Below are 27,314 nucleotides of genomic sequence, written 5' to 3' on the forward strand. Positions count from 1 at the left end.
CTTTATCCTATCCCAGGTATTCCTTAAAGAGGTGGGGTTTCAAGTGTCTCCGGAAGGTGGAGAATCATTTAGGATTGCTTCCACTTCACAGAAAGCTGTCTGTAAGCTTTCATCATCCAGTGGTTGCTGTCTCAATCTGTATATGCCCCTCCAATACAACTCCATGATGGGAGCCAGAAGGTGGATTGAAAGTCAATTTTACCCCACCAGGAAGCAGGTTGCTTTGTATCTAGCTGTGATTCAACTCCTGTAGAGCTTCTCTCAGCTCACATTCTCTGCCAACATAGTTATTGCCATTATCAGATCTCATTTCAACAACTTGACCTCGTCTACAGATTAATCTTCGAATGGCATTAATACAGGAATATGTATCCAAAGATGAGGCCATTTCAAGATGGATGCCACGACTGGCAAGACATGTTAATATTACTCAATATCTTTTCACATTACTTCTTACATGTTTTACCTCAATGGATCCAAGGTAGTCTGTTTTAATGTAGGTGAATGGTGGCAGGTCTGGTGAGACAGGAGTCTTGGGAAGGTCAGCCTTCTTTTGCTCCGCTACTTTGGCCCGTCGGTGTAGAGAGAACATACAGTACATTCATCTGCAGTTTTACTATCTCACCACCAGAGTGTGCTGCAGCACCTCCAGCACCACATCTTTACATTTTACATGTTAGCCATTTAGCAGACGCTCTTATCCAGAGCGACTTACAGTTAGAGAGTGGATACATTTTTTGTGCAGCAACGCTCCCCATCCAACCTGGCAGAGCTTGAGAGGAAATGCAGAGAAGAATGGGAGAAACTCCCCAAATACCGGTGTGCCAAGCTTGTAGCGTCATACCCAAGAATACTTGATGCTGTAATCGCTGCCAAAGGTGCTTCAACAAAGTACTGAGTAAAGGGTAAAGGGTCTGAATTCTTATGTAAATGTGATATTTTTGCTTTGTCATTATGGGGTATTGTGTGGAAAAAGTCAAGGGGTCTGAATACTTTCCAAAGGCACTGTACATATATACATGTGACTCGTTTCAGGAAACTAGGCGTATGTCGCGCATCACTACTTCACAGGAGCACCATTTGAACGTAAACTTTTTTTAAAATCTAAATGCGTTTTATGGAAGAAATGCCTTCTGGAACGTGAACATTCATGTGCCTTAATAACAAACTTGTATGCCAATTGTAAATACGAATACAATTGTTAAATTACGAGCCTAGTTGGTTTAGCCACAGAAAAAACAGCAACCTTCCCGCTAGCCATGATTGGCTGAGATAATGAGTGGGCTGGACATGCCTATAGATGAGTTCGGATTGGTCTGCCATGTAGCATGCTTCTGTCTATAATATGAGCAGGTCAATTTGTGTAGGTAATCGTTTCTAACGCAGCTTTTTTGAAAGATATCATGTAGTGGAACTGTTGCTTTCCACTTTCTGGAGGATCGAGTTTTGAAATCAGTGGAATTAGAGTATGGTAGCTAAGGAGATGGAGAAAATTCTGGTGTTTGATTGCAAATATGCAGACGGAGTCGAAAAGAGAACACACAGAAGGCTGTTGTATAAACCACCTGTCTCCGGATTACATCTTCAAACTAAGGGCAACCCTGGCATCCGTGACAGAGGGAGAATAGTTCATCCATGTATACAGGTTAGAGAGTCTAGCTAGATACATTTTCAGATATTACACGTTTCTAATTTTGTCAGAGAGTCGTTTTCATTTACATTTACATTACATTTTAGTCATTTAGCAGACGCTCTTATCCAGAGCGACTTACAGGAGCAATTAGGGTTAAGTGCCTTGCTCAAGGGCACATTTACGTCATTTAGCAGACGCTCTTATCCAGAGCGACTCACAAATTGGTGCATTCACCCTATAGCCAGTGGGATAACCACTTTACAATTTTTTTTTTTTGGGGGGGGGGTAGAAGGATTACTTTATCCTATCCCAGGTATTCCTTAAAGAGGTGGGGTTTCAAATGTCTCCGGAAGGTGGTGAGTGACTCCGCTGTCCTGGCGTCGTGAGGGAGCTTGTTCCACCATTGGGGTGCCAGAGCAGCGAACAGTTTTGACTGGGCTGAGCGGGAACTATGCTTCCACAGAGGAAGGGGAGCCAGCAGGCCAGAGGTGGATGAACGCAATGCCCTCGTTTGGGTGTAGGGACTGATCAGAGCCCGAAGGTACAGAGGTGCCGTTCCCCTCACTGCTCCATAGGCAAGCACCATGGTCTTGTAACGGATGCGAGCTTCAACTGGAAGCCAGTGGAGTGTGCGGAGGAGGGGGGTGACGTGAGAGAACTTGGGAAGGTTGAACACCAGACGGGCTGCGGCATTCTGGATGAGTTGTAGGGGTTTAATGGCACAGGCAGGGAGGCCAGCCAACAGCGAGTTGCAGTAATCCAGACGGGATGTTCAAAGTTTCAGATATTTTTTATAACCAAACCCTGATCTTTACTTCTCTACAACTTTGTCCCTGACCTTTGTCCCTGACCTGTTTGGAGTGCTCCTTGGTTAATGTGTACTGTTAGCTAGCTAGCTAACGTTAGCTGGCTGGCTAGCTAGCTAACGTTACGTGTATGATCTGTGTAGTAATATTATTCGTATCTCACAGCCATTTCCATTGCTAGTTATAGCCTAATGTCAGCTAGCCAACATTGAACCTGGTTGGTTAGCTACAGTGCCTTGCAAAAGTATTCATCCCATTTGGCGGTTTTCCTATTTTGTTGCATTACAACCTGTAATTTAAATTAATTTTTATTTGGATTTCATGTAATGGACATACACAAAATAGTCCAAATTGGTGAAGTGGAATGAAAAAAATAACTTGTTTCAAAAAATTGTAAAAAATAAATAACGGAAAAGTGGTGCGTGCATATGTATTCACCCCCTTTGCTATGAAGCCCCTAAATAAGATCTGGTGCAACCAATTACCTTCAGAAGTCACACAATTAGTTAAATAATGTCCACCTGTGTGCAATCTAAGTGTCACATGATCTGTCACATGATCTCAGTATATATATAACCTGTTCTAAAAGGCCCCAGAGTCTGCAACACCACTAAGCAAGGGGCACCACCAAGCAAGCAGCACCATGAAGACCAAGGAGCACTCCAAACAGGTCAGGGACAAAGTTGTAGAGAAGTAAAGATCAGGGTTTGGTTATAAAAAAATATCTGAAACTTTGAACATCCCACGGAGCACCATTAAATCCATTATTAAAACATTTAAAGAATATGGCAACACAACAAACCTGCCAAGAGAGGGCCGCCCACCAAAACTCACAGACCAGGCAAGGAGGGCATTAATCAGAGAGGCAACAAAGACACCAAAGATAACCCTGAAGGAGCTGCAAAGCTCCACCGCAGAGATTGAAGTATCTATCCATAGAACCACTTTAAGCCGTACACTCCAAGAGCTGGGTTTATGGAAGAATGGCCAGAAAAAGACAACAAAAAAAAGACAAAAATAAGAAAACCTGTTTGGTGTTCGCCAAAAGGCATGTGGGAAACTCCCCAAACATATGTAAGAAGGTACTCTGGTCAGATGAGACTAAAATTGAGCTTTTCGCCATCAAGGAAAACGCTACGTCTGGCGCAAACCCAACACCTCTCATCACCCCGAGAACACCATCCCCATAGTGAAGCATGGTGGTGGTCCTCTGTAGCTCAATTGGTAGAGCATGGCGCTTGTAACGCCAGGTTAGTGAGTTCGATCCCCGGGACCACCCATACGGAAAAATGTATGCGCACATGACTGTAAGTCGCTTTGGATAAAAGCGTCTGCTAAATGGCATATTATTATTATGGTAGCACCATCATGCTGTGGGGATGTTTTTCATCATCATGGACTGGGTCAGAATTGAAGGAATGATGGATGGAGCTAAATACAGGGAAATTATTGAGGGAAACCTGTTTCAGTCTTCCAGAGATTTGAGACTGGGACGGAAGTTCACCTTCCAGCAGGACAATGACCCCTAAGCATACTGCTAAAGCAACACTTGAGTGGTTTAAGGGGAAACATTTAAATGTCTTGGAATGGCCTAGTCAAAGCCCAGACCTCAATCCAATTGAGAATCTGTGGTATGACTTAAAGATTGCTGTACACCAGCGGAACCCATCCAACTTGAAGGAGCTGGAGCAGTTTTGCCTTGAAGAATGGGCAAAAATCCCTGTGGCTAAATGTGCCAAGCTTATAGAGACATCCCCAAGAGACTTGCAGCTGTAATTGCTGCAAAAGGTGGCTCTACAAAGTATTGACTTTGGGGGGGTGAATAGTTATGCACGCTCAAGTTTTCTGTTTTTTGTCTTATTTCTTGTTTCTTTCACAACAAAAAACATTTTGCATCTTCAAAGTGGTAGGCATGTTGTGTAAATCAAATGATACAAACCCCCAAAAAATCTATTCTAATTTCACGTTGTAAGGCAACAAAATAGGAAAAATGCCAAGGGGGGTGAAAACTTTCGCAAGCCACTGTAGCTAATAGAACTAACGCGTTAGTAAATCCGCTACGATCATGCGGTAACGTTAGTGTACAGTCAGTAAGCAGTTACACTGGCGGGCCCCGGTGGCAATAAATTAGTTATACCAAAAGCTTACCTTGACTTGGAAGAGTTCCAGTGTTGTGTTGGAAAGTCATAGCCAGCTAGCTAACATAGCATCCCTCTGTTTGAGCAGGGTGTTTCAGTAGGCTAAACTAGCTAGCTGCATTTACTAGCTCAGTAAGTGAAACTGAAAAAAAATGACAATCTCTCTTTCTATATTTCTCTCTTGCTTCTCCTTCATTTTGGAAGAAATTAATTTGTTCAAAACTGTTCAACTATTGTCTTTCTCTCTCTTTGAGTCAACTACTCACCACATTTTATACACTGCAGTGCTAGCTAGCTGTAGCTTATGCTTTCAGTACTAGATTAATTATCTGATCCTTTGATTGGGTGGACAACATGTCAGTTCATGCTGCAAGAGCTCTGATAGGCTGGAGGACGTCCGGAAGTTGTCATAATAACTGTGTAAGTCTATGGAAGGGGGTGAAAACGATGAGCCTCCTAGGTTTTGTATTGAAGTCAATGTACCCAGAGGAGGACGGAAGCTAGCGGTCCTCCGGCTACACCATGGTGCTACCCGACAGGGTGCTGTTGAGGCTACTGTGGACCTTCTTTGCAAAATAGTGTGTTTTAATCAGTTATTTGGTGACGTGATTGTATTTAGTATAGTTTTATTTAAAAATGAGAACTTTTTTAATGTTTTACAATTTACTTTTTTATTAAATTCACTGAGAGGCATGGTCCTCCCCTTCCTCCTCTGAGGAACCTACACTGCCCCGCATTGACTCGGTACCGGTACCCCCTGTATATAGCCTCGTTATCGTTATTTTCTTGTGTTACTTTTTTTGCTTTAGTTTATTTAGTAAATATTTTCTTAACTGTATTTTCTTAACTGCATTGTTGGTTAATGGCTTGTAAGTGACTAATACAATTTGATTTGATTTAATTTGAGATGTAATCTCGCCAAAGCCACTTGCTTTTATGCATCTGTTGACATGGAAACCAGTCAGCTGGTTGAGATCTGCAAGCCATTTCTTCCACTGTTGAGCAAAGACATCTGGTAATTCTTTATCCCAGCCACAGTTGGATTTGCACAGTTCATGGAGTATTTTCCTTGCTGTCAGGATGAAAGGTGCAAAGAATCCTAGAGGGTCATACACTGAGCAGACAACATAGTATACCTCTTCTAGTGTGTGGTCCAGCCTGGTCTCATAGACTAGACGTAACATAGTAAATGTAAATCCGGGACACTGAAATTAGTATGATATGTTATGTTTGGTATGGTAACATACAGTGGGGGGAAAAAGTATTTAGTCAGCCACCAATTGTGCAAGTTCTCCCACTTAAAAAGATGAGAGAGGCCTGTAATTTTCATCATAGGTACACGTCAACTATGACAGACAAACTGAGAAAAAAAATCCAGAAAATCACATTGTAGGATTTTTTATGACTTTATTTGCAAATTATGGTGGAAAAAAAGTATTTGGTCACCTACAAACAAGCAAGATTTCTGGCTCTCACAGACCTGTAACTTCTTCTTTAAGAGGCTCCTCTGTCCTCCACTCGTTACCTGTATTAATGGCACCTGTTTGAACTTGTTATCAGTATAAAAGACACCTGTCCACAACCTCAAACAGTCACACTCCAAACTCCACTATGGCCAAGACCAAAGAGCTGTCAAAGGACACCAGAAACAAAATTGTAGACCTGCACCAGGCTGGGAAGACTGAATATGCAATAGGTAACCAGCTTGGTTTGAAGAAATCTCCTCTGTAGCTCAGCTGGTAGAGCACGGCGCTTGTAACGCCAAGGTAGTGGGTTCGATCCCCGGGACCACCCAGACACACACAAAAAAATATGTATGCACGCATGACTGTAAGTCGCTTTGGATAAAAGCGTCTGCTAAATGGCATATTATTATTATCATTATTATAAATCAACTGTGGGAGCAATTATTAGGAAATGGCAGACATACAAGACCACTGATAATCTCCCTCGATCTGGGGCTCCACGCAAGATCTCACCCCGTGGGGTCAAAATGATCACAAGAACGGTGAGCAAAAATCCCAGAACCACACGGGGGGACCTAGTGAATGACCTGCAGAGAGCTGGGACCAAAGTAACAAAGCCTACCATCAGTAACACACTACGCCGCCAGGGACTCAAATCCTGCAGTGCCAGACGTGTCCCCCTGCTTAAGCCAGTACATGTCCAGGCCCGTCTGAAGTTTGCTAGAGTGCATTTGGATGATCCAGAAGAGGATTGGGAGAATGTCATATGGTCAGATGAAACCAAAATATAACTTTTTGGTAAAAACTCAACTCGTCGTGTTTGGAGGACAAAGAATGCTGAGTTGCATCCAAAGAACACCATACCTACTGTGAAGCATGGGGGTGGAAACATCATGCTTTGGGGCTGTTTTTCTGCAAAGGGACCAGGACGACTGATCCGTGTAAAGGAAAGAATGAATGGGGCCATGTATCGTGAGATTTTGAGTGAAAACCTCCTTCCATCAGCAAGGGCATTGAAGATGAAACGTGGCTGGGTCTTTCAGCATGACAATGATCCCAAACACACCGCCCGGGCAACGAAGGAGTGGCTTCGTATGAAGCATTTCAAGGTCCTGGAGTGGCCTAGCCAGTCTCCAGATCTCAACCCCATAGAAAATCTTTGGAGGGAGTTGAAAGTCCGTGTTGCCCAGCGACAGCCCCAAAACATCACTGCTCTAGAGGAGATCTGCATGGAGGAATGGGCCAAAATACCAGCAACAGTGTGTGAAAATCTTGTGAAGACTTACAGAAAACGTTTGACCTGTGTCATTGCCAACAAAGAGTATATAACAAAGTATTGAGAAACTTTTGTTATTGACCAAATACTTATTTTCCACCATAATTTGCAAATAAATTCATAAAAAATCCTACAATGTGATTTTCTGGATTTTTTTTTTCTCATTTTGTCTGTCATAGTTGACGTGTACCTATGGTGAAAATTACAGGCCTCTCTCATCTTTTTAAGTGGGAGAACTTGCACAATTGGTGGCTGACTAAATACTTTTTTCCCCACTGTAAGACAGATGGTTACTTCAGACAAAAACAAAAGTAGGATGGTTGGTTGGGGTGGATGGGCGAACATATAACGCAAACGTCTAGCAACCCAAAGGTTGCCAGTTCGAATCTCATCACTGACATTTTTAGCTAATTAGCAACTTTTCAACTGCTTACTACTTTTTAGCTACTTTGCAACTATTATACATAGCATATATATTTGTTTTCTTTTTCTATTTGTTATTTTCTTTTTTTAGGGGGTGGATCAGCTTTTATATTGCAGATAGATTGTAACTTACATCGATGTAATTGTCTGCATCACTTCCAATCCCCCATATATATTTTTTGCAAATATACAGTATATACTCTACCAGTCAAAAGTTTGGACACACCTACTCATTCAAGGGTTTTTCTTTATTTTTACTATTTTCTACATTGTAGAATAATAGTGAAGACATCAAAACTATGAAATAACACATATGGAATCATGTAGTAACCAAAAAAGTGTTTAACAAATCTAAATATATTTTCATGTCTTAAGGTAATGATGGACTGTCGTTTCTCTTTGCTTATTTGAGCTGTTCTTGTCATAATATGGACTTGGTCTTTTACCAAATAGGGCTATCTTCTGTATACCACCCATACCTGTCACGATCGTCGAAAGGAGGAGACCAAAGCGCAGCGTGTTGAGCGAACATCGTAGACTTTATTAATAAGAAACCACGATCAAAAACAACAAACCAAAATTGACGAAAGTGAAGTCCAATACTGATATAGACTAACAGCAACAAGGAAACAAAAACCCACAAAACCAAGGTGAACCACACAGTATAAATATGGCTCCCAATCAGAGATAACGAGCCGACAGCTGACACTCGTTACCTCCGATTGGGAGTCATATGACTAATCAACATAAAACCCAAACATAGAAATACACCCAAAAGAAAATGACAACCCTGGCTCACAACTAAGAGTCCCGGAGCCAGAACGTCACAGTACCCCCCCCTAAAGGCGCGGACTGCGACCGCGCCTCACAACCCCACAATAGGGGAGGGCTGGGTGGGTGTTGCTCCCCGGAGGCGGTTCCGGCTCCGGGCTTGACCACCACCCCACTATAGTTACTACCCGCTTTCTTAACCTCCTCCCAATGACCACCCTCCACTTAAACCCACCTGGATTAATGGGCAGCACCGGACTAAGAGGCAGCACCAGGCTAAGGGACAGCACCGGACTAAGGGGCAGCACTGGACTAAGGGGCAGCACTGGACTAAGGGGCAGCACCTGACTAAATGGCGGATCCTGGCTGGCTGGCTCTGGCGGATCCTGGCTGGACGGCTCTGGCGGATCCTGGCTGGACGGCTCTGGCGGATCCTGGCTGGACGGCTCATGGCTGGCTGACGGATCTGGCTGCTCATGGCTGGCTGACGGATCTGGCTGCTCATGGCTGGCTGACGGATCTGGCCGCTCATGGCTGGCGGAAGGCTCTGGCTGATCCCGTCTGGCGGAAGGCTCTGGCTGCTCCTGTCTGGCGGAAGGCTCTGGCTGATCCGGTCTGACGGAAGGCTCTGGCTGCTCCTGTCTGGCGGAAGGCTCTGGCTGATCCTGTCTGGCGGAAGGCTCTGGCTGATCCTGTCTGGCGGAAGGCTCTGGCTGATCCTGTCTGGCGGAAGGCTCTGGCTGATCCTGTCTGGCGGAAGGCTCTGGCTGATCCTGTCTGGCGGAAGGCTCTGGCTGATCCTGTCTGGCGGAGAGCTCTAGCGGCTCCGGTCTGGCGGACGGCTCTGAAGGCTCATGGCAGACGGGCGGCTTTGCAGGCTCAGTACAGACGGGCAGTTCAGACGGCGTTGGGCAGACGGACAGTTCAGACGGCGTTGGGCAGACGGGCAGTTCAGACGGCGTTGGGCAGACGGGCAGTTCAGGCGCCGTTGGGCAGACGGGCAGTTCAGACGGCGTTGGGCAGACGGGCAGTTCAGACGGCGTTGGGCAGACGGGCAGTTCAGGCGCCGTTGGGCAGACGGGCAGTTCAGACGGCGTTGGGCAGACGGGCAGTTCAGACGGCGTTGGGCAGACGGGCAGTTCAGGCGCCGTTGGGCAGACGGGCAGTTCAGACGGCGTTGGGCAGACGGACAGTTCAGGCCCCGTTGGGCAGACGGCAGACTCTGGCCGTCTGAGGCGCACCGTAGGCCTGGTGCGTGGTGCCGGAACTGGAGGTACCGGGCTGAGGACACGCATCTCAGGGCTAGTGCGGGGAGAAGCAACAGGGCATGCTTGGCCCTGGGGACGCACCGTAGGCCTGATGCGTGGTGCCGGAACTGGAGGTACCGGGCTGAGGACACGCATCTCAGGGCTAGTGCGGGAAGCAGCAACAGGGCATGCTTGGCCCTGGGGACGCACATAAGGCCTAGTGCGGAGAGCAGCAACAGGGCATGCTGGACCCTGGGGACGCACATAAGGCCTAGTGCGGAGAGCAGGAACAGGCCGGGCTGGGCTGGCGACGCGCACCGTATCCCTGGTGCGAGAGGCCGGAACAGGCCGGGCCGGGCTGGCGAAGCGCACCGTATCCCTGGTGCGTGGAGTAGGAACAGGCCGGGCCGGGCTGGCGACGCGCACCGTATCCCTGGTGCGAGTGGCCGGAACAGGCCGGGCCGGGCTGGCGAAGCGCACCCTATCCCTGGTGCGTGGAGCAGGAACAGGCCGGGCTGGGCTGGCGACGCGCACCGCATCCCTGGTGCGAGTGGCCGGAACAGGCCGGGTCGAGCTGGCGTAGCACACCGTGGACCTGGTGCTTGGAGTAGGAACAGGCCGGTCCGTACCGGGAACACACACCACTGGCCTCAACCGAGGATCAGGAACGGGCCGGACCGGACTGGCAACACACATCAGTCCTTCACGCCGTGCCACAAACACTTCCCTCCCTCTACTCGCCAATGGCTCCCGTACTCCGTTAGCCTTCTCTCCTTTTCTCCCTGTGGCAGCCTCCTGCTGCCCAGCCGCCCAAGCCATGTGCCCCCCCCAAAAAACTTTTTGGGGTTGCCTCCCGTCCTTCCGACGATGGCCCTGCCGATGCCGTTGCTCCTCTCCTGCCAGGTTCTCCCCCTTCATCGCCCTCCGGTACCGGACGGCCTCCTCCTGGGTAATATGTCCCCAGCCGAGGAGGACATCCACCAACGTTCTCTCCTGACCCGGCGCCTCCTCCCATGTCCAGACCCTTTGCTCCTGGACGCGCTGCTTGGTCCTTTTGTGGTGGGTTTTTCTGTCACGATCGTCGAAAGGAGGAGACCAAAGCGCAGCGTGTTGAGCGAACATCGTAGACTTTATTAATAAGAAACCACGATCAAAAACAACAAACCAAAATTGACGAAAGTGAAGTCCAATACTGATATAGACTAACAGCAACAAGGAAACAAAAACCCACAAAACCAAGGTGAACCACACAGTATAAATATGGCTCCCAATCAGAGATAACGAGCCGACAGCTGACACTCGTTACCTCCGATTGGGAGTCATATGACTAATCAACATAAAACCCAAACATAGAAATACACCCAAAAGAAAATGACAACCCTGGCTCACAACTAAGAGTCCCGGAGCCAGAACGTCACAATACCTTGTCACAACACAACTGATTGGCTCAAATGCATTAAGAAGGAAAGAAATTACACAAATTAACTTTTAAGAAGGCATTCCTGTTAATTTAAATGCATTCTAGGTGACTACCTCATGAAGCTGGTTGAGAGAATGCCAAGAGTGTGCAAAGCTGTCATCAAGGCAAAGGGTGGCTATTTGAAGAATCTCAAATATAACATATATTTTGATTTGTTTAACACTTGTTTGGTTACTACATGATTCCACATGTGCTATTTCATAGTTTTGATGTCTGAAATAGTTTTTTTTTTTAAATAAAGAAAAACCCTTGAATGATCGGTGTGTCCAAACTTTTGACTGGTAATGTAAATCATTCCATCTAACCCATAACACATTAATTGCTCCACTTATATAGTTATAGACATACTAAAACTTGCTCAAATCAATTAGTCAGTTACAAAAAAATATGTCAGTTTCCAACAATCCCTCATCTGGAATAATGATCACTCACGTGTTCCACACAACCTAGAAACCATATTGACTTTCACAGGGAAGAGAGAGAACACATGTTATAACAGTTTCACACCAACCTTGATAAGAATGAGATTGGGGCAAGGTTAGCCTAAGCTACAATCTAGTGGCTCTCCTCACATTTTAGGGGCATCGCTGTGTCTCTAGAAGCCTCGCCTTTCCAAATCATAATTAGAACTATTGATAAATTATCCAACCCAAATTTAGAATGTTGGTTCTCTCACTCGAATTTTAAGACCCTCAACTTAGCAAAGACCAATACCTGCAGAATGTACATTTACATTGACATACAGTATATTCATCTTATATTTCTAGCATTAACTTTTCTCATCACGGCCCCCATTTGTGGTAATGATAGATTGGTATCTCAATGCATTTCTAATCTAAATTACTATACATTTCGCAGTGTGCAGACCTATAAAATCAATTACGGGCACGGTTGACTACCCCCTCCTTCACGGTACTCATTCTTCTGGCTTCTTAATTTTCTTCTTCAGATAGCTTTACAGTTCATCCTCCCAATGGCACACATTTTGAAAGTGGATGGCCCTTGATAATGTCCCATTTTCCCAAGCAGACGAATCTCTCACCTGAGCCGCCACTGTCCTTTACGGTCCATTATGTCTTGTCCATTTTCCTACCAGTACACCAGCAACATGAGAGAAGTTTGGACGGGATCTCTCTCCATGCTCACTCCACGTGGACTCATATCGCACTCCTGAGAGAAAAGGCATGAGAGAAAAGGCAGTTGATAGCTTCGACTGGATGCTGCGTACAGGTTGCTGGCTCGGACTCAGGTCTCACGGTAGAAGTGGTGAAGGACAGGGCCATAGTGAACGCTATTGTCGCCATTACTTCAGCCGGTTAAAGGGGGTGAGGTTCACACTGTTCTTGATCAAATGATCCCTTCCATGCATCTAGATACCATCTGTGGTCACCTTCACCATAACCTTGAGAGGAGGACAGTCCAGAACAACAGTTAAGTTTTAGGCATTTCTGATTCAGGAAATCCAGACAAATTATTCACTATATGACAAATTATTACTACTACCAATATTCTTAATACAGATTTCTAAAACAAATGTCAAAAAGAATAACAACACACAGTTGAAACCATTTATTTTCAAAATTGGCTTATACTCCCCTATCATTTTGGCGATGTCACCACAGAGTTACAGGTCAGGGAGTTAGAGGGCTAATCCTTAGGGAGAAATCCCGACCATCCAGCAGACCCAATCTGGTGAGATTTGTTATTGAAGCGAGACAAAAACAAAGAAAACAAAACAACAACAGCATTACACTTCTTTTATAGGCAGGCATGTGAACAAAATCAATATGCATATTTACCAAAGGGCCCCAGGGGACTGGTAATTCCCCTTTTGGACACATGACTCACATCGTGATTCATGTGTCCCCACCCAAAAAAACCCACTGCCTGTTAAGTAAAAAATAAACAAATTAGAATAAAAAATCTAATTATAACTACAGCTCTTGATAACTCCATAACGAAATAATTGTATCCCATAAGGTAATAGTAAAATAGACGATAGACAGGTGTCCCTCACATTCAGGGGCAGCACTCTCTCTCTCTGTCCTTCTCGTGGTCCGAATCACACATAGGACTATTGCTAAATTATAAACTTCTTCCTAATTATTAGTATTTCTATATTACATTTAAATGTCACCCAATATTCTTAGCCTTTCTAGTAAGGGTGATCAGGCCTCACCAGAAAGTCAGAACAGAGGTCAGAGGTCAGAGGTCAGAGGTCAGAGGTCAGAGGTCAGTCAACCCTATTAAGTGAGTGTTTCTTTCCCTGTTCCTCAGACATTATTTAAAGATACTTCAAACATTACGAACATTTTGTGTATCAGGTTTACATTGGATTTTTCTGTACATTTCTTATCAAGAGAATTTACATGTGTGCAACCAAAACTCGGACAATAGATACTTCAGAAAATTTCATTTTTGTGCTCTTTAAGGTGCATCCTTTCCTCAGGAGATACAGAATCATTGATAAACATGTTTTTTAAAACTTGGTAGCGGACATTCAATCTGTCCTGGAAGAAAGAAAATAAACATGTACTTAGTTTGCACATCTTAATCAGTCCTAAAAATTCTTAATCTTAATTGAGTTTACTGCATCTTGGGCAGGAAGTCTTGATAAAACCATGCGTTTACAGAATTATACTTCAGACACATATGATGAGATGGTGTCCCGTAAAGCTGAATAGGCACCTTCTAAAGAAAACAATCCCAGAGCCCCTCTCTTCTAATCTTAATATTTTTGACCTGTTGCGTTGACATACAATTCTATACTAACTGTCCCTGGGACATAAACTAGTCAAAATATGAAACCTGTTGTTTAACAAATCTGCTTGGACCTTCAAAAAGTTGGGGCTGGCTAATCAGCTCAATATTCAGTACTAAAAACATTTACTTGAATCTACTTCAATTTTGGACATAGCTCCACATAATGGAAACATATTATTGTTTTAGATGACATTACCTTCTTACTTAAATCATTGGCGCTACCCAAACTATAGAATTTAGTAATAATAATTGGAAATTGTCAAAAACATATCTTATTCAATTATTCATACCTCTGTCCCAAATTTCCCCACTGTGTCCCTTACAGTCTGTTTGAGTTCAGTACTCGCGGCTATCTATTGTTCCACAGGAAACATATCTCTAACCCAAACACCAGATGGTGGCCTCTAATTTAATATCAGTCCCAATGCTAAATACCACTGTTCGTTAGGTGACCTTGTATTGAAACATTTACTCTTCAAATTACTAAGATATTGCATTATTAGAGTGCTATCTGAAAGCCACTAATATTAACATTCACTTTGTTACTTTCACTAGTCTCCATATCTGTTTCCCTCAACTAGGACCCTTCTTCCCAATAGGAAGACCTTCTCAATCTCTACTGCAAATACACGGATCACTCTCAAACAATGTTCTGCTTTTCCCCCTATTGCAAGTCTTAAAAACAAAACAAACATGATAACTTTCTAAATCTAAATTTCAACCCTCTTATTATCCACATTTCAATATTTTATTATCCAAGTTTCAAACCTCTTATTATCCCAATTTCAATCAGCTTAATACTTTCCACACTCACACAACTCTCACCTCCACATTCTCTACACTCACACAACTCACATCCATATTCACTTCATGCTTTACTTGACTTAAGACTAGTGGTACCCTCCTCCAGTTTTATGTTTATTTTTATTTTTATTTTATTTATTTATTTATTTTTTAAATACAAATTCATTTCAATTGACTTACTGAAATTCAGTCGCCGTGTCCTTCAATTGTTTGCGGATGATGTGTCTCCTCCTGGGCAGCTCACAGTAAGGGTCTGGTCTGGGCGGGTCCTCGTCCTCTTTTGGTCAGACGAGAATTTCCCTCACGCTTCATAAAATGCGCCACCGGTTTTCCTCGCAGACCCCCACTGGAAAGCTTGGCAGGCAGAATCAATCATCTTATTCATGACGCCAAATTGTCGTGGAAATTCTACACAGGGACACTCAAAGTCAATCTTAAATGAATCATTGTTTATTAACAGTTAACTGGAGAGGTTCCAACAAACTTGAGGCAGTCCCATTAGATCTCTTATATAGTGCTTATAGACACGTTACATAGGCATGATTTAGCTTATTCATCATTCATAATTAATTCATCATTAACTTTTGGTTCATGCATGTGACCGACCAATACTGGTTCATGCATGTGACAGACCAATACCTCACGAGGCTTCTTCTCTCCAAGCTGAGACCTTGAAACTGAGATATCCTTTTGTTCTCAAAACAAGGTTCTGGGCGTACTGCCAAATTGCAGATACTGATAGTGAGGATTTGTTCAATCAGTCACTTGCATGAACACAGAAATTGGTTATTAGAAAAGCACAAACATAGAACACAGAAATTGGTTATTAGAAAAGCACAAACATAAAATGTTTTATCACACTGTACATCAAACATAGTGATTAGAAATGTTGACACTGTATATTACATGAGTTTTATGATATAGAAATGTGAAGTGCACATTTGGACTCACGGGGTGTTTGGCTTGCTTGAATGACATCAAACCGGTATTTATTATAATCCTCAACGTCTCATCTTTCAAAATCAAATCAAATCAAATCAAATTACAAGCCCTTAACCAACAACGGTTTTAAGAAAATAAAAAAAAGTAAAAAATAGATAAGTAAAAAAGAAACATAGCAAATATAATTTAGCTCGTCTGGTAGGTTTGTGTCACTGAGCAGCTCCCGGCTGTGCTTCCCTTTGTAGTCTGTAATAGTTTTCAAGCCATGCCACATCCGACGAGCGTCAGAAACTGTGTAGTACGATTCAATCTTAGTCCTGTATTGACTCTTTGCCTGTTTGATGGTACTTCGAGTCCTCATAATGTATAGCATTTCCCTCACTTAGACAAATTTTTTTTTGCAAAAGTTGACCAATTAGCAGGAGGGATTGGGGCAACTTCTTGTCACGCATGGTGCTCACTTTCAGAACAGCTGTCAATCAAAACCCATACAGAGCTGTTAAGTGGAGACTGAGCTCTGATGTCATGTATAGCATGTTACTGTACAGCCACTGCGTTCCAATTTAGGCAGCAAATCTTCTATTTTCAAACCATATATGGGTACGAGTGTAAAGGGCTAAGGGCTCGCTGCTCTGCTATGTGGTGATTCTGTGGCCTGTTCACATTCTCCTTCCGAAAAGCCAGTGGAAGGTGATAGAGTCCGTCCTTCAGTGTAGCAGAGTCTGATGCTATCTTGAGGAACTGTTGGTCTTCAACAGATAAGTCACTTTTCTTATTGTGGCTCTGCTCTGGAAAATCTTGATTATATTACTTGATAATGAGCTTTTCAATGTTTGTAATAGAGATCCTATTTGATATCATGCACGGTCTTCCATGTTTATCTATGTTGGTGCTGCTGTTGAGTGGACCATTGTCTACCCATCGAAGGAGTCTTTACCGCATATGGACCATTACCTTGACTGCTAATGATTTTCCACAGTTCCAATGCCTTTGCGGCATTGACTCCAATAAGCAGTCCAACATCTGCATCAATACCGGTCAACTTCATTGAGATATGTCCATTTCTTGATGAGAAGTTCTCTTTGGTGACAGGAATGTCTCTCTGAGTGTACACCTCTGGCAGCTTTAAGAATGTGGTGTCCTCAAGATTGCACACTTTTAGTCAAGTGACTTTGTAGCTGCTCACAGGGACTCCATTGTGTGATCTCTTGAGCAGAATACACATGGCTTTAGAGGAGCAATTTTGTGGCTGTTCTCCTGGGTCTTTTCATGCAGGTAAGTATTCTGCTCTTTTACAGGGTCGCCAGCTACAGTTGTGATTGCAGTGGCAAATCTGCTTCCTCTGCTCCCAGGTTGGAGCCTAGGCCGAAACTTGGGATCTGAAACTTTGGTGTTTGGAATAGTTTTGTTACCAGTAACAGAGTCTTGAATGTTGCTGGATATGGGATATGAGGCTATCCAAGCCTGTCTCTCAATGAAACTCACCAAGTCTTTGAAACTTGCTCTTTGCTTGGTTTCTTCTTAAATACCACATGCAGCTGATCTCCACTTGTCTCTGAGTTTGAATGGTAGGTTGGAGATGATGATTCTCATGTTTGATGGTGTATTCATCTCTATCATGTATTGGATTCCTTGCATTGCATTACAACACCCTCTCAGGAACAACGCACAGGCGTGCAGAGCCTTACCATCTTCAACTATAATGGGTGACCAGTCAAGAGCCTTCTCCATTTAAGAAGTTGTGATTCTCGTACCATTACCCAAGTTTGGTTTTAGGAGCCTCTTGGCTTCCCTATACCCTATTGTAGGGTCCATATGTAAACAGCTGCGAACAAGGTCTCTCACCGGTATACTGTTCTAAGAAGTATAGTTTGGCTTGGTAACTGTCAGTTTTGCTGTCGATGCCATGATCAAAAGCTCTGATGAAGGATTGATAATACACAGGATCACCTGACAACACTGGTATCTCTCTTACAGGAAGTAGAGACAACCATTGTTGTTTCACAAAGAGTTTGGTTACTTCATTTTGCTTTTGCAGAACACTGACAAGCATTCTTTGATTGCGGTCATCAGCACTGGTTCTTTGATTGCTCTCAACACCAGTTCCAATGTGTGTGGCGCCATCTGCTAGCTTTGCTGGTATCTGCTGGTGGCCACTCTTTGGACCTGCACCAGGACTAGAAGACTAGGTTATGTGTCATCATATCTTGGCTGAATGTCTGTTGCAGTTATGCTCCAGTGGTTGAGGGATTGAACCTCTCCAAAGTTCTTGGAGCCTTTGAAATAGCCTCCACATAAGCATTCATGCCATCGGTTGTTGGCTTTACACTGACTTGTGATGAAGCTTCGTGTTCTCTGTTTTCACCCAGGAGTTTCAATTTTGCTGTCCATGCTGCTATTTCATTTTCCTATTCCAGTTTCTCCTTTTTTGCTTTCAGTTATGCAAACAGCTTTGCTTCTTTTTCAAGCTGATGTTTCATTTTGTGCCCATCTGCACAAGCCAATAGGGCTGCATTTTCTGCTTCAGCTCTTACCCAGGAGGAGGTTGAAGATGTTGTGCTCCTGGCAGAGCTCTTTGACTTTTGTCATATATGTGAAATACTGTCATCAGGTTGGACCTCTTCAGGGAACTCAGTAGGAGTATAACCTACCCATTTCAATTTATGTACATCTTTGAGAAATGAATTAAACCACTCCATTTTAGGCTCATACCAATGAACATGGTCATTCAACTTTTCCTCTTCAGACAAAAGCATTTGCACAGAAGTGTGAAGCTCTGTGAATTCCTTCAGAATTCCTTCAGAATTTTTGTCAACTTGGTCAACACACCCACCTTTGTTAAAGGCACAGTGCAGTCAGAATTCTGTTTTTCCTGTGTTTTATATCATATTGTGCAACAGCTGATGAAACTAACACTGTAAAAGTGTGAAAACATTTGATCAGAGTTATTTTCTGGTTGAAAATACAATCTACACAGGACCTTCTAATCAGCAGGTTTGCCTGGGAGTTTTGGCGTTCCATGGTGACATCACCATGCAGTAAATTGGTTCCAAACCTCTCTGCCAATAACAGCTAGTTTTCACTTTTCCCCTCCCCACCGCCATACAGTCCTAGCAGATTTCTTGCTTGAGAATGTTTTTTGCTGAAAAGCTACTTTTGCCCATTTTAATTGAAATCTATTACAGTAATTAAACCCAGAAATTATTTGATATTGATATAAAAAAAAGGCTGCATTGGGCCTTTAATGAGAGCATTGATTTAATAAATGTTTCTTGTCAATACACCAAGCTTAGCTCTCCGTGAGGAATCAGCTTCGTATTCTTTTTTTCAGCATTCATGACGTCATCACTTGCACTTTCAACAAGCACTTGTTTATAATCATCAGCCGTAACAGGCTCAACATGAGTTTGTCCACTCAGCCATATCAGGCTGCTCATCAGGCTTTTTGCCAGTCATGTCTGCCATTCAGACAGCACAGTAAGACACAGTTCAACAATGTTCCACCAACACCAAGATGGCATAGCAGTGCGGTCGTGTTTTCTGTAGTGTCCTCATGTAAATAGCCTGTTTTTAGTTTTTTTGTCTTTTTCGTATATATTTCTCAATCTCACTTTCCATCCTTTAACTAAATATACTTTCCTGCAACCCGCCTCACCCAATGTGGAACAGATTCTATTGTTTCTTCATTTTTATCCAGAACCTCTGGCTGAAACTAGCCAGCTAGCCAGCTAGCCAGCTAACTAGCTACTTTCTATTAGCTCCCATTAGCAGTCTTCACCATTGTCCGTGGCCGTGGCCTGCACTACCTACCAGCCAGCTCTAGCCTGGACAATTATCGGCCAGTCTGCACAGTCTGCACATCGCGCTATCGAGCCAGAGCATATCGGATTTTCTGCCGGAATCACTGAATCACTGGACCTTAACGGATCATCGCAACTAGCTAGCTGCAACCGAATGGCTGTTGTCGTTGTTGGCTAATCACCACTGTCCTGAAGCTAACCCCAGTTAGCCTTGAGCTAGCCTCGAGCCAGGCCCATCTCCCGGCTACCTACCTCTCTGTCAACCGGACGGGACCTCCTAGTGTTGACACGGAGCCCCGCCGATCCATCATGACTGGTCTGCCGACGTAATTGTCTGATGTGGTTTCAACAGGCTTCTCGTTGCGATGACCACAAAGATCCATCTGCTAGCCCCGGCCCGCTAGCACATGCAATCAACAGCCGTGCCTCCAGCTCGCCTGTAGCGTAGCAGCGACTGAACTGCTCCCTGACTTACTTATTGCTGTTCACTGGACCTTATGATCACTCAGCTACACAGCAGTTGCCTGCTGGACTGTTCCTTTATACGGTACCCCATCCTGTTTATCTGTTTAGCCTCAACTCGAACTTTCGTTGCCATTACCAGCTGTTGTCTTAGCTCTCTCAAATAACACCTGTGACTGCTTTATGCCTCTCTCCCATGTCAATATGCCTAGCCTATTGCTGTTTCGGTTAGTTCTAACTGTACTTTTTCAATGTAGAGCCCCCAGTCCTGCTCAACCTGTCTCAGATAGCACCTTTGTCCCATGCCCAACACACGCAGAGACCGGCTCAATCGGTGCCTCCAGTGATGCTATCTCTTTCATCTTTACCCAACGCTTAGGTTTACCTCCACTGTACTCATATCCTTCCATATCCTTGTCTGTACATAATGCCCTGAATCTATTCTACAACGCCTGGAAATCTGCCCCTTTTTTTCTCTGTACCCAACGCACTAGAAGACCAGTTCTTAAAGCCTTTAGCCATATCCTTATTCTACTCCTCCTCTGTTCCTCTGGTGATGTAGAGGTTAACCCAGGCCCTGTAACCCCAAGTATCACTCCTGCTCCCCAGGCGCTATCATTTGTTGACTTCTGTAACCGCAAAAGTCTTGGTTTCATGCATGTTAACATCAGAAGCCTCCTCCCTAAGTTTGAGTTATTCACTGCATTAGCACACTCCGCCAACCCTGATGTTCTAGCAGTGTCTGAATCCTGGCTTAGGAAGGCCACCAAAGATTCTGAAATTTCCATTCCCAACTACAACATTTTCTGTCTATATAGAACTGCCAAGGGGGCGGAGTTGCAATCTACTGTAGAGATAGCCTGCAGAGCTCTATCATACTATCCAGGTCTGTGCCCAAACAGTTTGAGCTTCTACTTTCCAGAAATAAGTCTCTCACTGTTGCCACTTGCTACAGACCCCCCTCAGCCCCCAGCTGTGCCCTGAACACCATATGTGAATTCATTGCCCCCCCATCTATCCTCAGAGTTCGTATTGCTTGGTGACCTAAACTGGGATATGCTTAACACCCCGGCCGTCCTACAATCTAAACTAGATGCCCTCAATCTCAATCTGAAGACAAAAACAAACGGCCTAAGCCAGTTTCAGTCTTTGATATGAATAGACAACCATGGATCTAAGTAAGAGAAAGCAATCTGACCCTAGGTCATATCCCCTCTCTACTCACCCACACAGTGAAATTAAATGACCCAATACAATTCCTGGCCCAGTAACAAATAATTCCAACTTTATGCTCTTGATTAACCCAGTTCTACCTCATAGTCCATTAAACTCTACAGTTCATTAATAATAATTCACCACAGCCTCCAAGTTTTTACATGGACTGGATCTTTATATTTACCACTTGGGTAGTGTTTCAGTAATAATGAAAAATCAGACCTTCTTGTTGAGTATCTGATAATCTACCATTGATATAGGAGTGGTTAAAATATGCTAATAACAGTCCTCTGAGTACATCAAAAAAGGTTTGGTATACCTCAACTGGTATGCCATCCAGCCCTGGAGATTTCCCAGACTTAAAGGCTTTAATTGCATCAAGAAGTTCCTCCTCTGTAATTTGGCCTTCACATTAGTCTTTCTGTACAGCTGTTAATTTTACATTATTAATAGAAAAAAAATACATACAATAATCTTCGGTTAGTGGAGATGGAGGCGAGTGAAAAGAAAACATGTGCTTAAATTACTTTGCTTCATCTTTCAAAATATTGTTTGGTGAATCATGGGTGACTGTCATTTGTAACAAGTTTCAGTAAATTATTTTGGTAGCATTTCTATGTTGAAGATAAAAAAATAATTTGGTGCATTTTTCCCCGTATTCCATCCAGTTCGCTTTATTATTTAATAATATATTACACTTGATCTTTCTTGAACTTATTCTGTGCCTCTATGGTACAGTTTTTATTGCTATCTTTCTGTGCTGTTAGTCCCTCTATTTTCTGCTGCCATCTGAAGGAGGGAGACCCGTGACGAAGTCCAGGGATTTATGGGACCAGGAGCGGTGAGGAATGGGAAGAGGTTGAAGGAGGCCAGCCGGAGCTTGCCGCTGAGTTTTGTTCTGAGCACACACAGTTTAAGCGGCGATGAATGCGGAGACGTCAGGAACCAAGGTGGGCCACCAGAAATGTTGTCGTACAAAGGCCAGGGTGTGACGGGAGCCATGATGGACTTCAGTGTCTGATTCCAACGTTCAAGCGACTCCGGGTGATATGCGCTTGACACACGTTGTGTAATTGACAAGGATTTTAACACCTGTTTGAAAAGCTTAGAAAGGAAATTCGTACCCTGATCAGTTTGTACCACCTTAGGTAACCCAAAAGTTGAGAAGAATTTAATCAAGGCTTTACTCAACACCGGAGCAGTAATCCTACGCAGAGGAATGGCCTCTGGGTATCTGGTTGCTCCACACATAACCGTCAACAGAAACTGGTTACCAGATTTTGTATTCGGTAATGGTCCAACACAATCAACCATCACATGTTTGAATGGTTCACCTATGACAGGTATGGGACAAAGAGGAGAGGGAGGAATAACCTGGTTCATTTTTTCCCAGTTACGTGACAGGTGTGGCATGTCCGACAGAGCTGAGCCACATCTTGTTTTAAGCCGGGCCAAAATAAATGTTGCAGAACCCGATCATAAGTCTTGGTGGCTCCCAGATGTCCGGACCACTGGTGATCGTGAGCGAGGGATAAAACATTTCGTTGAAAGGCTGTAGGAATCACTATTTGGTAAACAGCATTCCAATCTCCGCCAGCTACAACATGGGATGTTCATTTACGCATGAGATTACCATCAATGAAGTATGCCATGTTTTTCTTCTTTAGCCCCTCCACTAAGACAACACTAGAAAAACATTTAGCCAGGCTAATGTCAACCTTTTGGTTAGCAATCAGCTGCTCACGAGTGACTGGTAACTGTATTGCATCAGCAACAAGTTCCATGGGCCAAAATACCAGCAACAGTGTGTGAAAACCTTGTGAAGACTTACAGAAAACGTTTGACCTGTGTCATTGCCAACAAAGGGTATATAACAAAGTATTGAGAAACTTTTGTTATTGACCAAATACTTATTTTCCACCATAATTTGCAAATAAATTCATTAAAAATCCTACAATGTGATTTTCTGGATTTTTTTTCCTCATTTTGTCTGTCATAGTTGACATGTACCTATGATGAAAATTACAGGCCTCTCTCATCTTTTTAAGTGGGAGAACTTGCACAATTGGTGGCTGACTAAATACTTTTTTCCCCCACTGTACATTACCTACTACAGCATCGTCAAGCAAGTTAATGTTTCCGACATTTTCGGACTACTAAACAACTATTGATTTAGAACCACAGAGAGTTACCGCAAGTCGCAAAGAAAACAGGAGCTGCCTCCACTATTCCAGCACCATTTCAACTTCAATATTTCAACATCATCAAATCACCTATGCCATATCTAATACAGTGACAACTAATACACCAAAAATAATTTAGTCCAATAAACGTAAGCTAAATATCATATAGCTGTCCATGGTACTGATTTGTGTGTGTGTGTGTGTGTGTGTGTGTGTGTGTGTGTGTGTGTGTGTGTGTGTGTGTGTGTGTGTGTGTGTGTGTGTGTGCAAGTAGAAAAAAATATGTTGACTCACCCTGAAACACCAACAAAACCCTACTCTCTTTCATGCCTCTGTAATACAGTTCACAGCTTTGTTGTCCTAGGCTACCTGGCTAAAATACTTGCTCGCTAGCCTAACTTCCTTTCATGGGCAACAATGCGCCAGGCCAGCTAGTTAACATTAGCCTACTATATCTAGCTGAATATTGAACTTCCATCGTCTCAGGCAAGGGGCACAATGTATTTTATGGTTGGATCAGAATCGTCATTGGCCAGTACGGAGAATCAAGTAAACCCACAAGTCCAAATCTCTATCTCCATCCATGGCTAATTTAGGACAGGGACGATTTTAGCTAGCTAGCTAGCCACCGGAGGACAACGAGACAACGAGATGCAACAATTCAAGTTTTTTCTGTAAATGACGTTTGGCTTGTGATTGGTGTGAAGCCAAATCCAAACTGGCTTTTCTTTACATTTTTTTTGGTGCACAAGGACCATTCACAGTTGAGCTCACTCAGTTTAGCTCAACGCTGATTGGCTATTATTTTTAATTTTTTTTATCAAATGCTCGCTGGTTTCCCTTGTATTCAATGCTGCGGGCGGCAACAATGTCATTATCTTTTTGACAAGACAGCATCAGATAGACAGCCTACACTTGCTCGGATGCTTTCTCCGGTGAGATACATTCAGATTCTTGCAAATTGAAGGAAATTTATGAAACACAGAGAGATTCAAGATAGATTTTTTTTTAAAGTCAACTTTTGGGGGAAGCCTGGCTTCCCTTGGCATCCATGAATACACGCCACTGATCTTTTGGAACATAACGTTGTCAAGCACAGGCACCAGTTCTGGTGAAAACTGCCTGTAATCACAAACAAATCCACAATTCCCAGAGATTTATAGTTGAAGTCGGAAGTTTACATACACCTTAGCCAAATACATTTAAACTCTGTTTTTCACAATTCCTGACATTTAATCCTAGTAAAAATTCCCTGTCTTAGGTCAGTTAGGATCACCACTTTATTTTAAGAATGTGAAATGTCAGAATAATAGTAGAGAGAATGATTTATATCAGCTTTTATTTCTTTCATCACATTCCCAGTGGGTCAGAAGTTTACATACACTCAATTAGTATTTGGTAGCATTGCCTTTAAATTGTTTAACTTGGGTCAAATGTTTCGGGTAGCCTTCCACAAGCTTCCCACAATAAGTTGGGTGAATTTTGGCCCATTCCTCCTGACAGAGCTGGTATAACTGAGTCAGGTTTGTAGGTCTCCTTGCTCGCACACGCTTTTTCAGTTCTGCCCACACATTTTCTATAGGATTGAGGTCAGGGCTTTGTGATGGCCACTCCAATACCTTGACTTTGTTGTCCTTAAGCCATTTTGCCACAACTTTGGAAGTATGCTTGGGGTCATTGTCCATTTGGAAGACCCATTTGCGACCAAGCTTTAACTTCCTCACTGATGTCTTGAGATGTTGCTTCAATATAGCCACATCATTTTCCTTCCTCATGATGCCATATATTTTCTGAAGTGCACCAGTCCCTCCTGCAGCAAAATACCCCCACAGAATGACGCTGCCACCCCCGTGCTTCACAGTTGGGATGGTGTTCTTCAGCTTGTAAGACACCCCCTTTCTCTTCCAAACATAACAATGGTTGTTATGGCCAAACAGTTCTATTTTCGTTTCATCAGACCAGAGGACATTTCTCCAAAAAGTACGATCTTTGTCCCCATGTGCTGTTGCAAACCGTAGTCTGGCTTTTTTATGGCGTTTTTGGAGCAGTGGCTTCTTCCTTGCTGAGCGGCCTTTCAGGTTATGTCGATATAGGACTCGTTTTACTGTGGATATAGATACTTTTGTACCTGTTTCCTCCAGCATCTTCACAAGGTCATTTGCTGTTGTTCTGGGATTGATTTGAACTTTTTGCACCAAAGTACGTTCATCTCTAGGAGACAGAGCGCGTCTCCTTCCTGAGCGGTATGACGGCTGCGTGGTCCCATGGGGTTTATACTTGTGTACTATTGTTTGTACAGATGAACGTGGTACCTTCAGGCATTTGGAAATTGCTCCCAAGGATGAACCAGACTTGTGGAGGTCTACAATTTTCTTTCTGAGGTCTTGGCTGATTTCTTTTGATTTTCCCATGATGTCAAGCAAAGAGGCACTGTGTTTGAAGGTAGGCCTTGAAATACATCCACAGGTACACCTCCAATGATTCAAATGATGTCAATTAGCTTCTAAAGCCATGACATTCTTTTCTGGAATTTTCCAAGCTGTTTAAAGGCACAGTCAATTTAGTGCATGTAAACTTCTGACCCACTGGAATTGTGATACAGTGAATTATAAGTTAAATAATCTGTCTGTAAACAATTGTTGGAAAAATTACTTGTGTCATGCACAAAGTAGATGTCCTTACCAACTTGCCAAAACTATAGTTTGTTAACAAGAAATGTGTGGAGTGGTTGAGAAATTAGTTTTAATGACTCCAACCTAAGTGTATGTAAACTTCCGACTTCAACTGTACATACACAGCAGTGAACCAACTGAGAGGCAAACAAGCAACAACTTATTTGCTTTAAGTGATTGCTTCGGCAGATAGCTCTGCACATCCATTCATTGTCTCTTAATCAACTCATTAACGCTTGGGTATTCATTCATGAATCACAAGTGTTCCAAACGTAGTAGAGTAGCGTGCGAAATCCAGTACTACATTTTCAACTTGAATGTATTGGCAAATACCCAAAAAGTTATTAATGCTACTTACTAGTGACCTGAGGATACTTCCAATGCACACCATCCGATAAAAAAATAGGAATACAAAAGAATACTTTATTTTCAATAATACAAAATCAAACAAAAAGAGCATGGTTGAAAATGTTCTGTGCTCCCAGGCACACTAGTTCCCACCCACACAGTCCCCTGGCAGCCATATACAGTATAACCAAAGCGGACAAATCAAAATAAAGGGGGAGCAGTCAGGTGCACAACAGGTAAGAATAGGGAGGTATGAAGATGAAATGAATAGAACACAAAACATTAAAAATGGCTCCTACACCATCTTCTTCTTTATGTCTACCTTCTCGCTGCTTCTCTGTTTCACTTTCTTTCCCCCTTTTCTCTCTCTTTTTTTTCTCTCTCTCTCTCTCTCTCTCTCTCTCTCTCTCTCTCTCTCTCTCTCTCTCTCTCTCTCTCTCTCTCTCTCTCTCTCTCTCTCTCTCTCTCTCTCTCTCTCTCTCTCTCTCTCTCTCTCTCTCTCTCTCTCTCTCTCTTCTCTCTTACTGTCTCCATTATTTCTTCTCTATGCCTTGTTCTGTCTCCCTGTCCTGGTGAGAGAAAACATGCTCTGTCTCCTACAGGTGATTATTTCTTCGAGCTCGATGAGAGGGCGGTTGTCCCTGGTTACCCCAAACTGATCTACGACAAGTGGGGCATCAGAGGACCTATAGACGCTGCCTTTACTCGCATCAACTGCCAGGGCAAGACCTACATCTTCAAGGTAGGCTACCACCTTTCCCACCACTCATAACATTGCCATAGTATCCTATATATTCCCCATCACTCACAACACTGACACAGCGTCCTGTTAAAGGGATAGTTTATCCCAAAGTCAAAGAATGTCAGGCATTTTCACACCTCAAA

The 27,314-nt window shown here is 43.4% G+C and overlaps 1 protein-coding gene across 1 annotated transcript in view; it reads left to right on the forward strand.

The window, feature by feature from the left end:
• The window catches only part of vtnb (vitronectin b), a 72,312-nt gene that overhangs the window by 11,680 nt on the left and 33,318 nt on the right, over positions 1-27,314 (forward strand). The window contains exon 4 of the mRNA XM_084178440.1: positions 27,032-27,171. Coding sequence (XP_084034566.1) covers positions 27,032-27,171 — 140 coding nt within the window. The remainder of the gene's footprint in view (positions 1-27,031; positions 27,172-27,314) is intronic.

Source organism: Coregonus lavaretus (assembly GCF_964263955.1).
Source record: "Coregonus lavaretus genome assembly, chromosome: 15".
NCBI lineage: Eukaryota > Metazoa > Chordata > Actinopteri > Salmoniformes > Salmonidae > Coregonus > Coregonus lavaretus.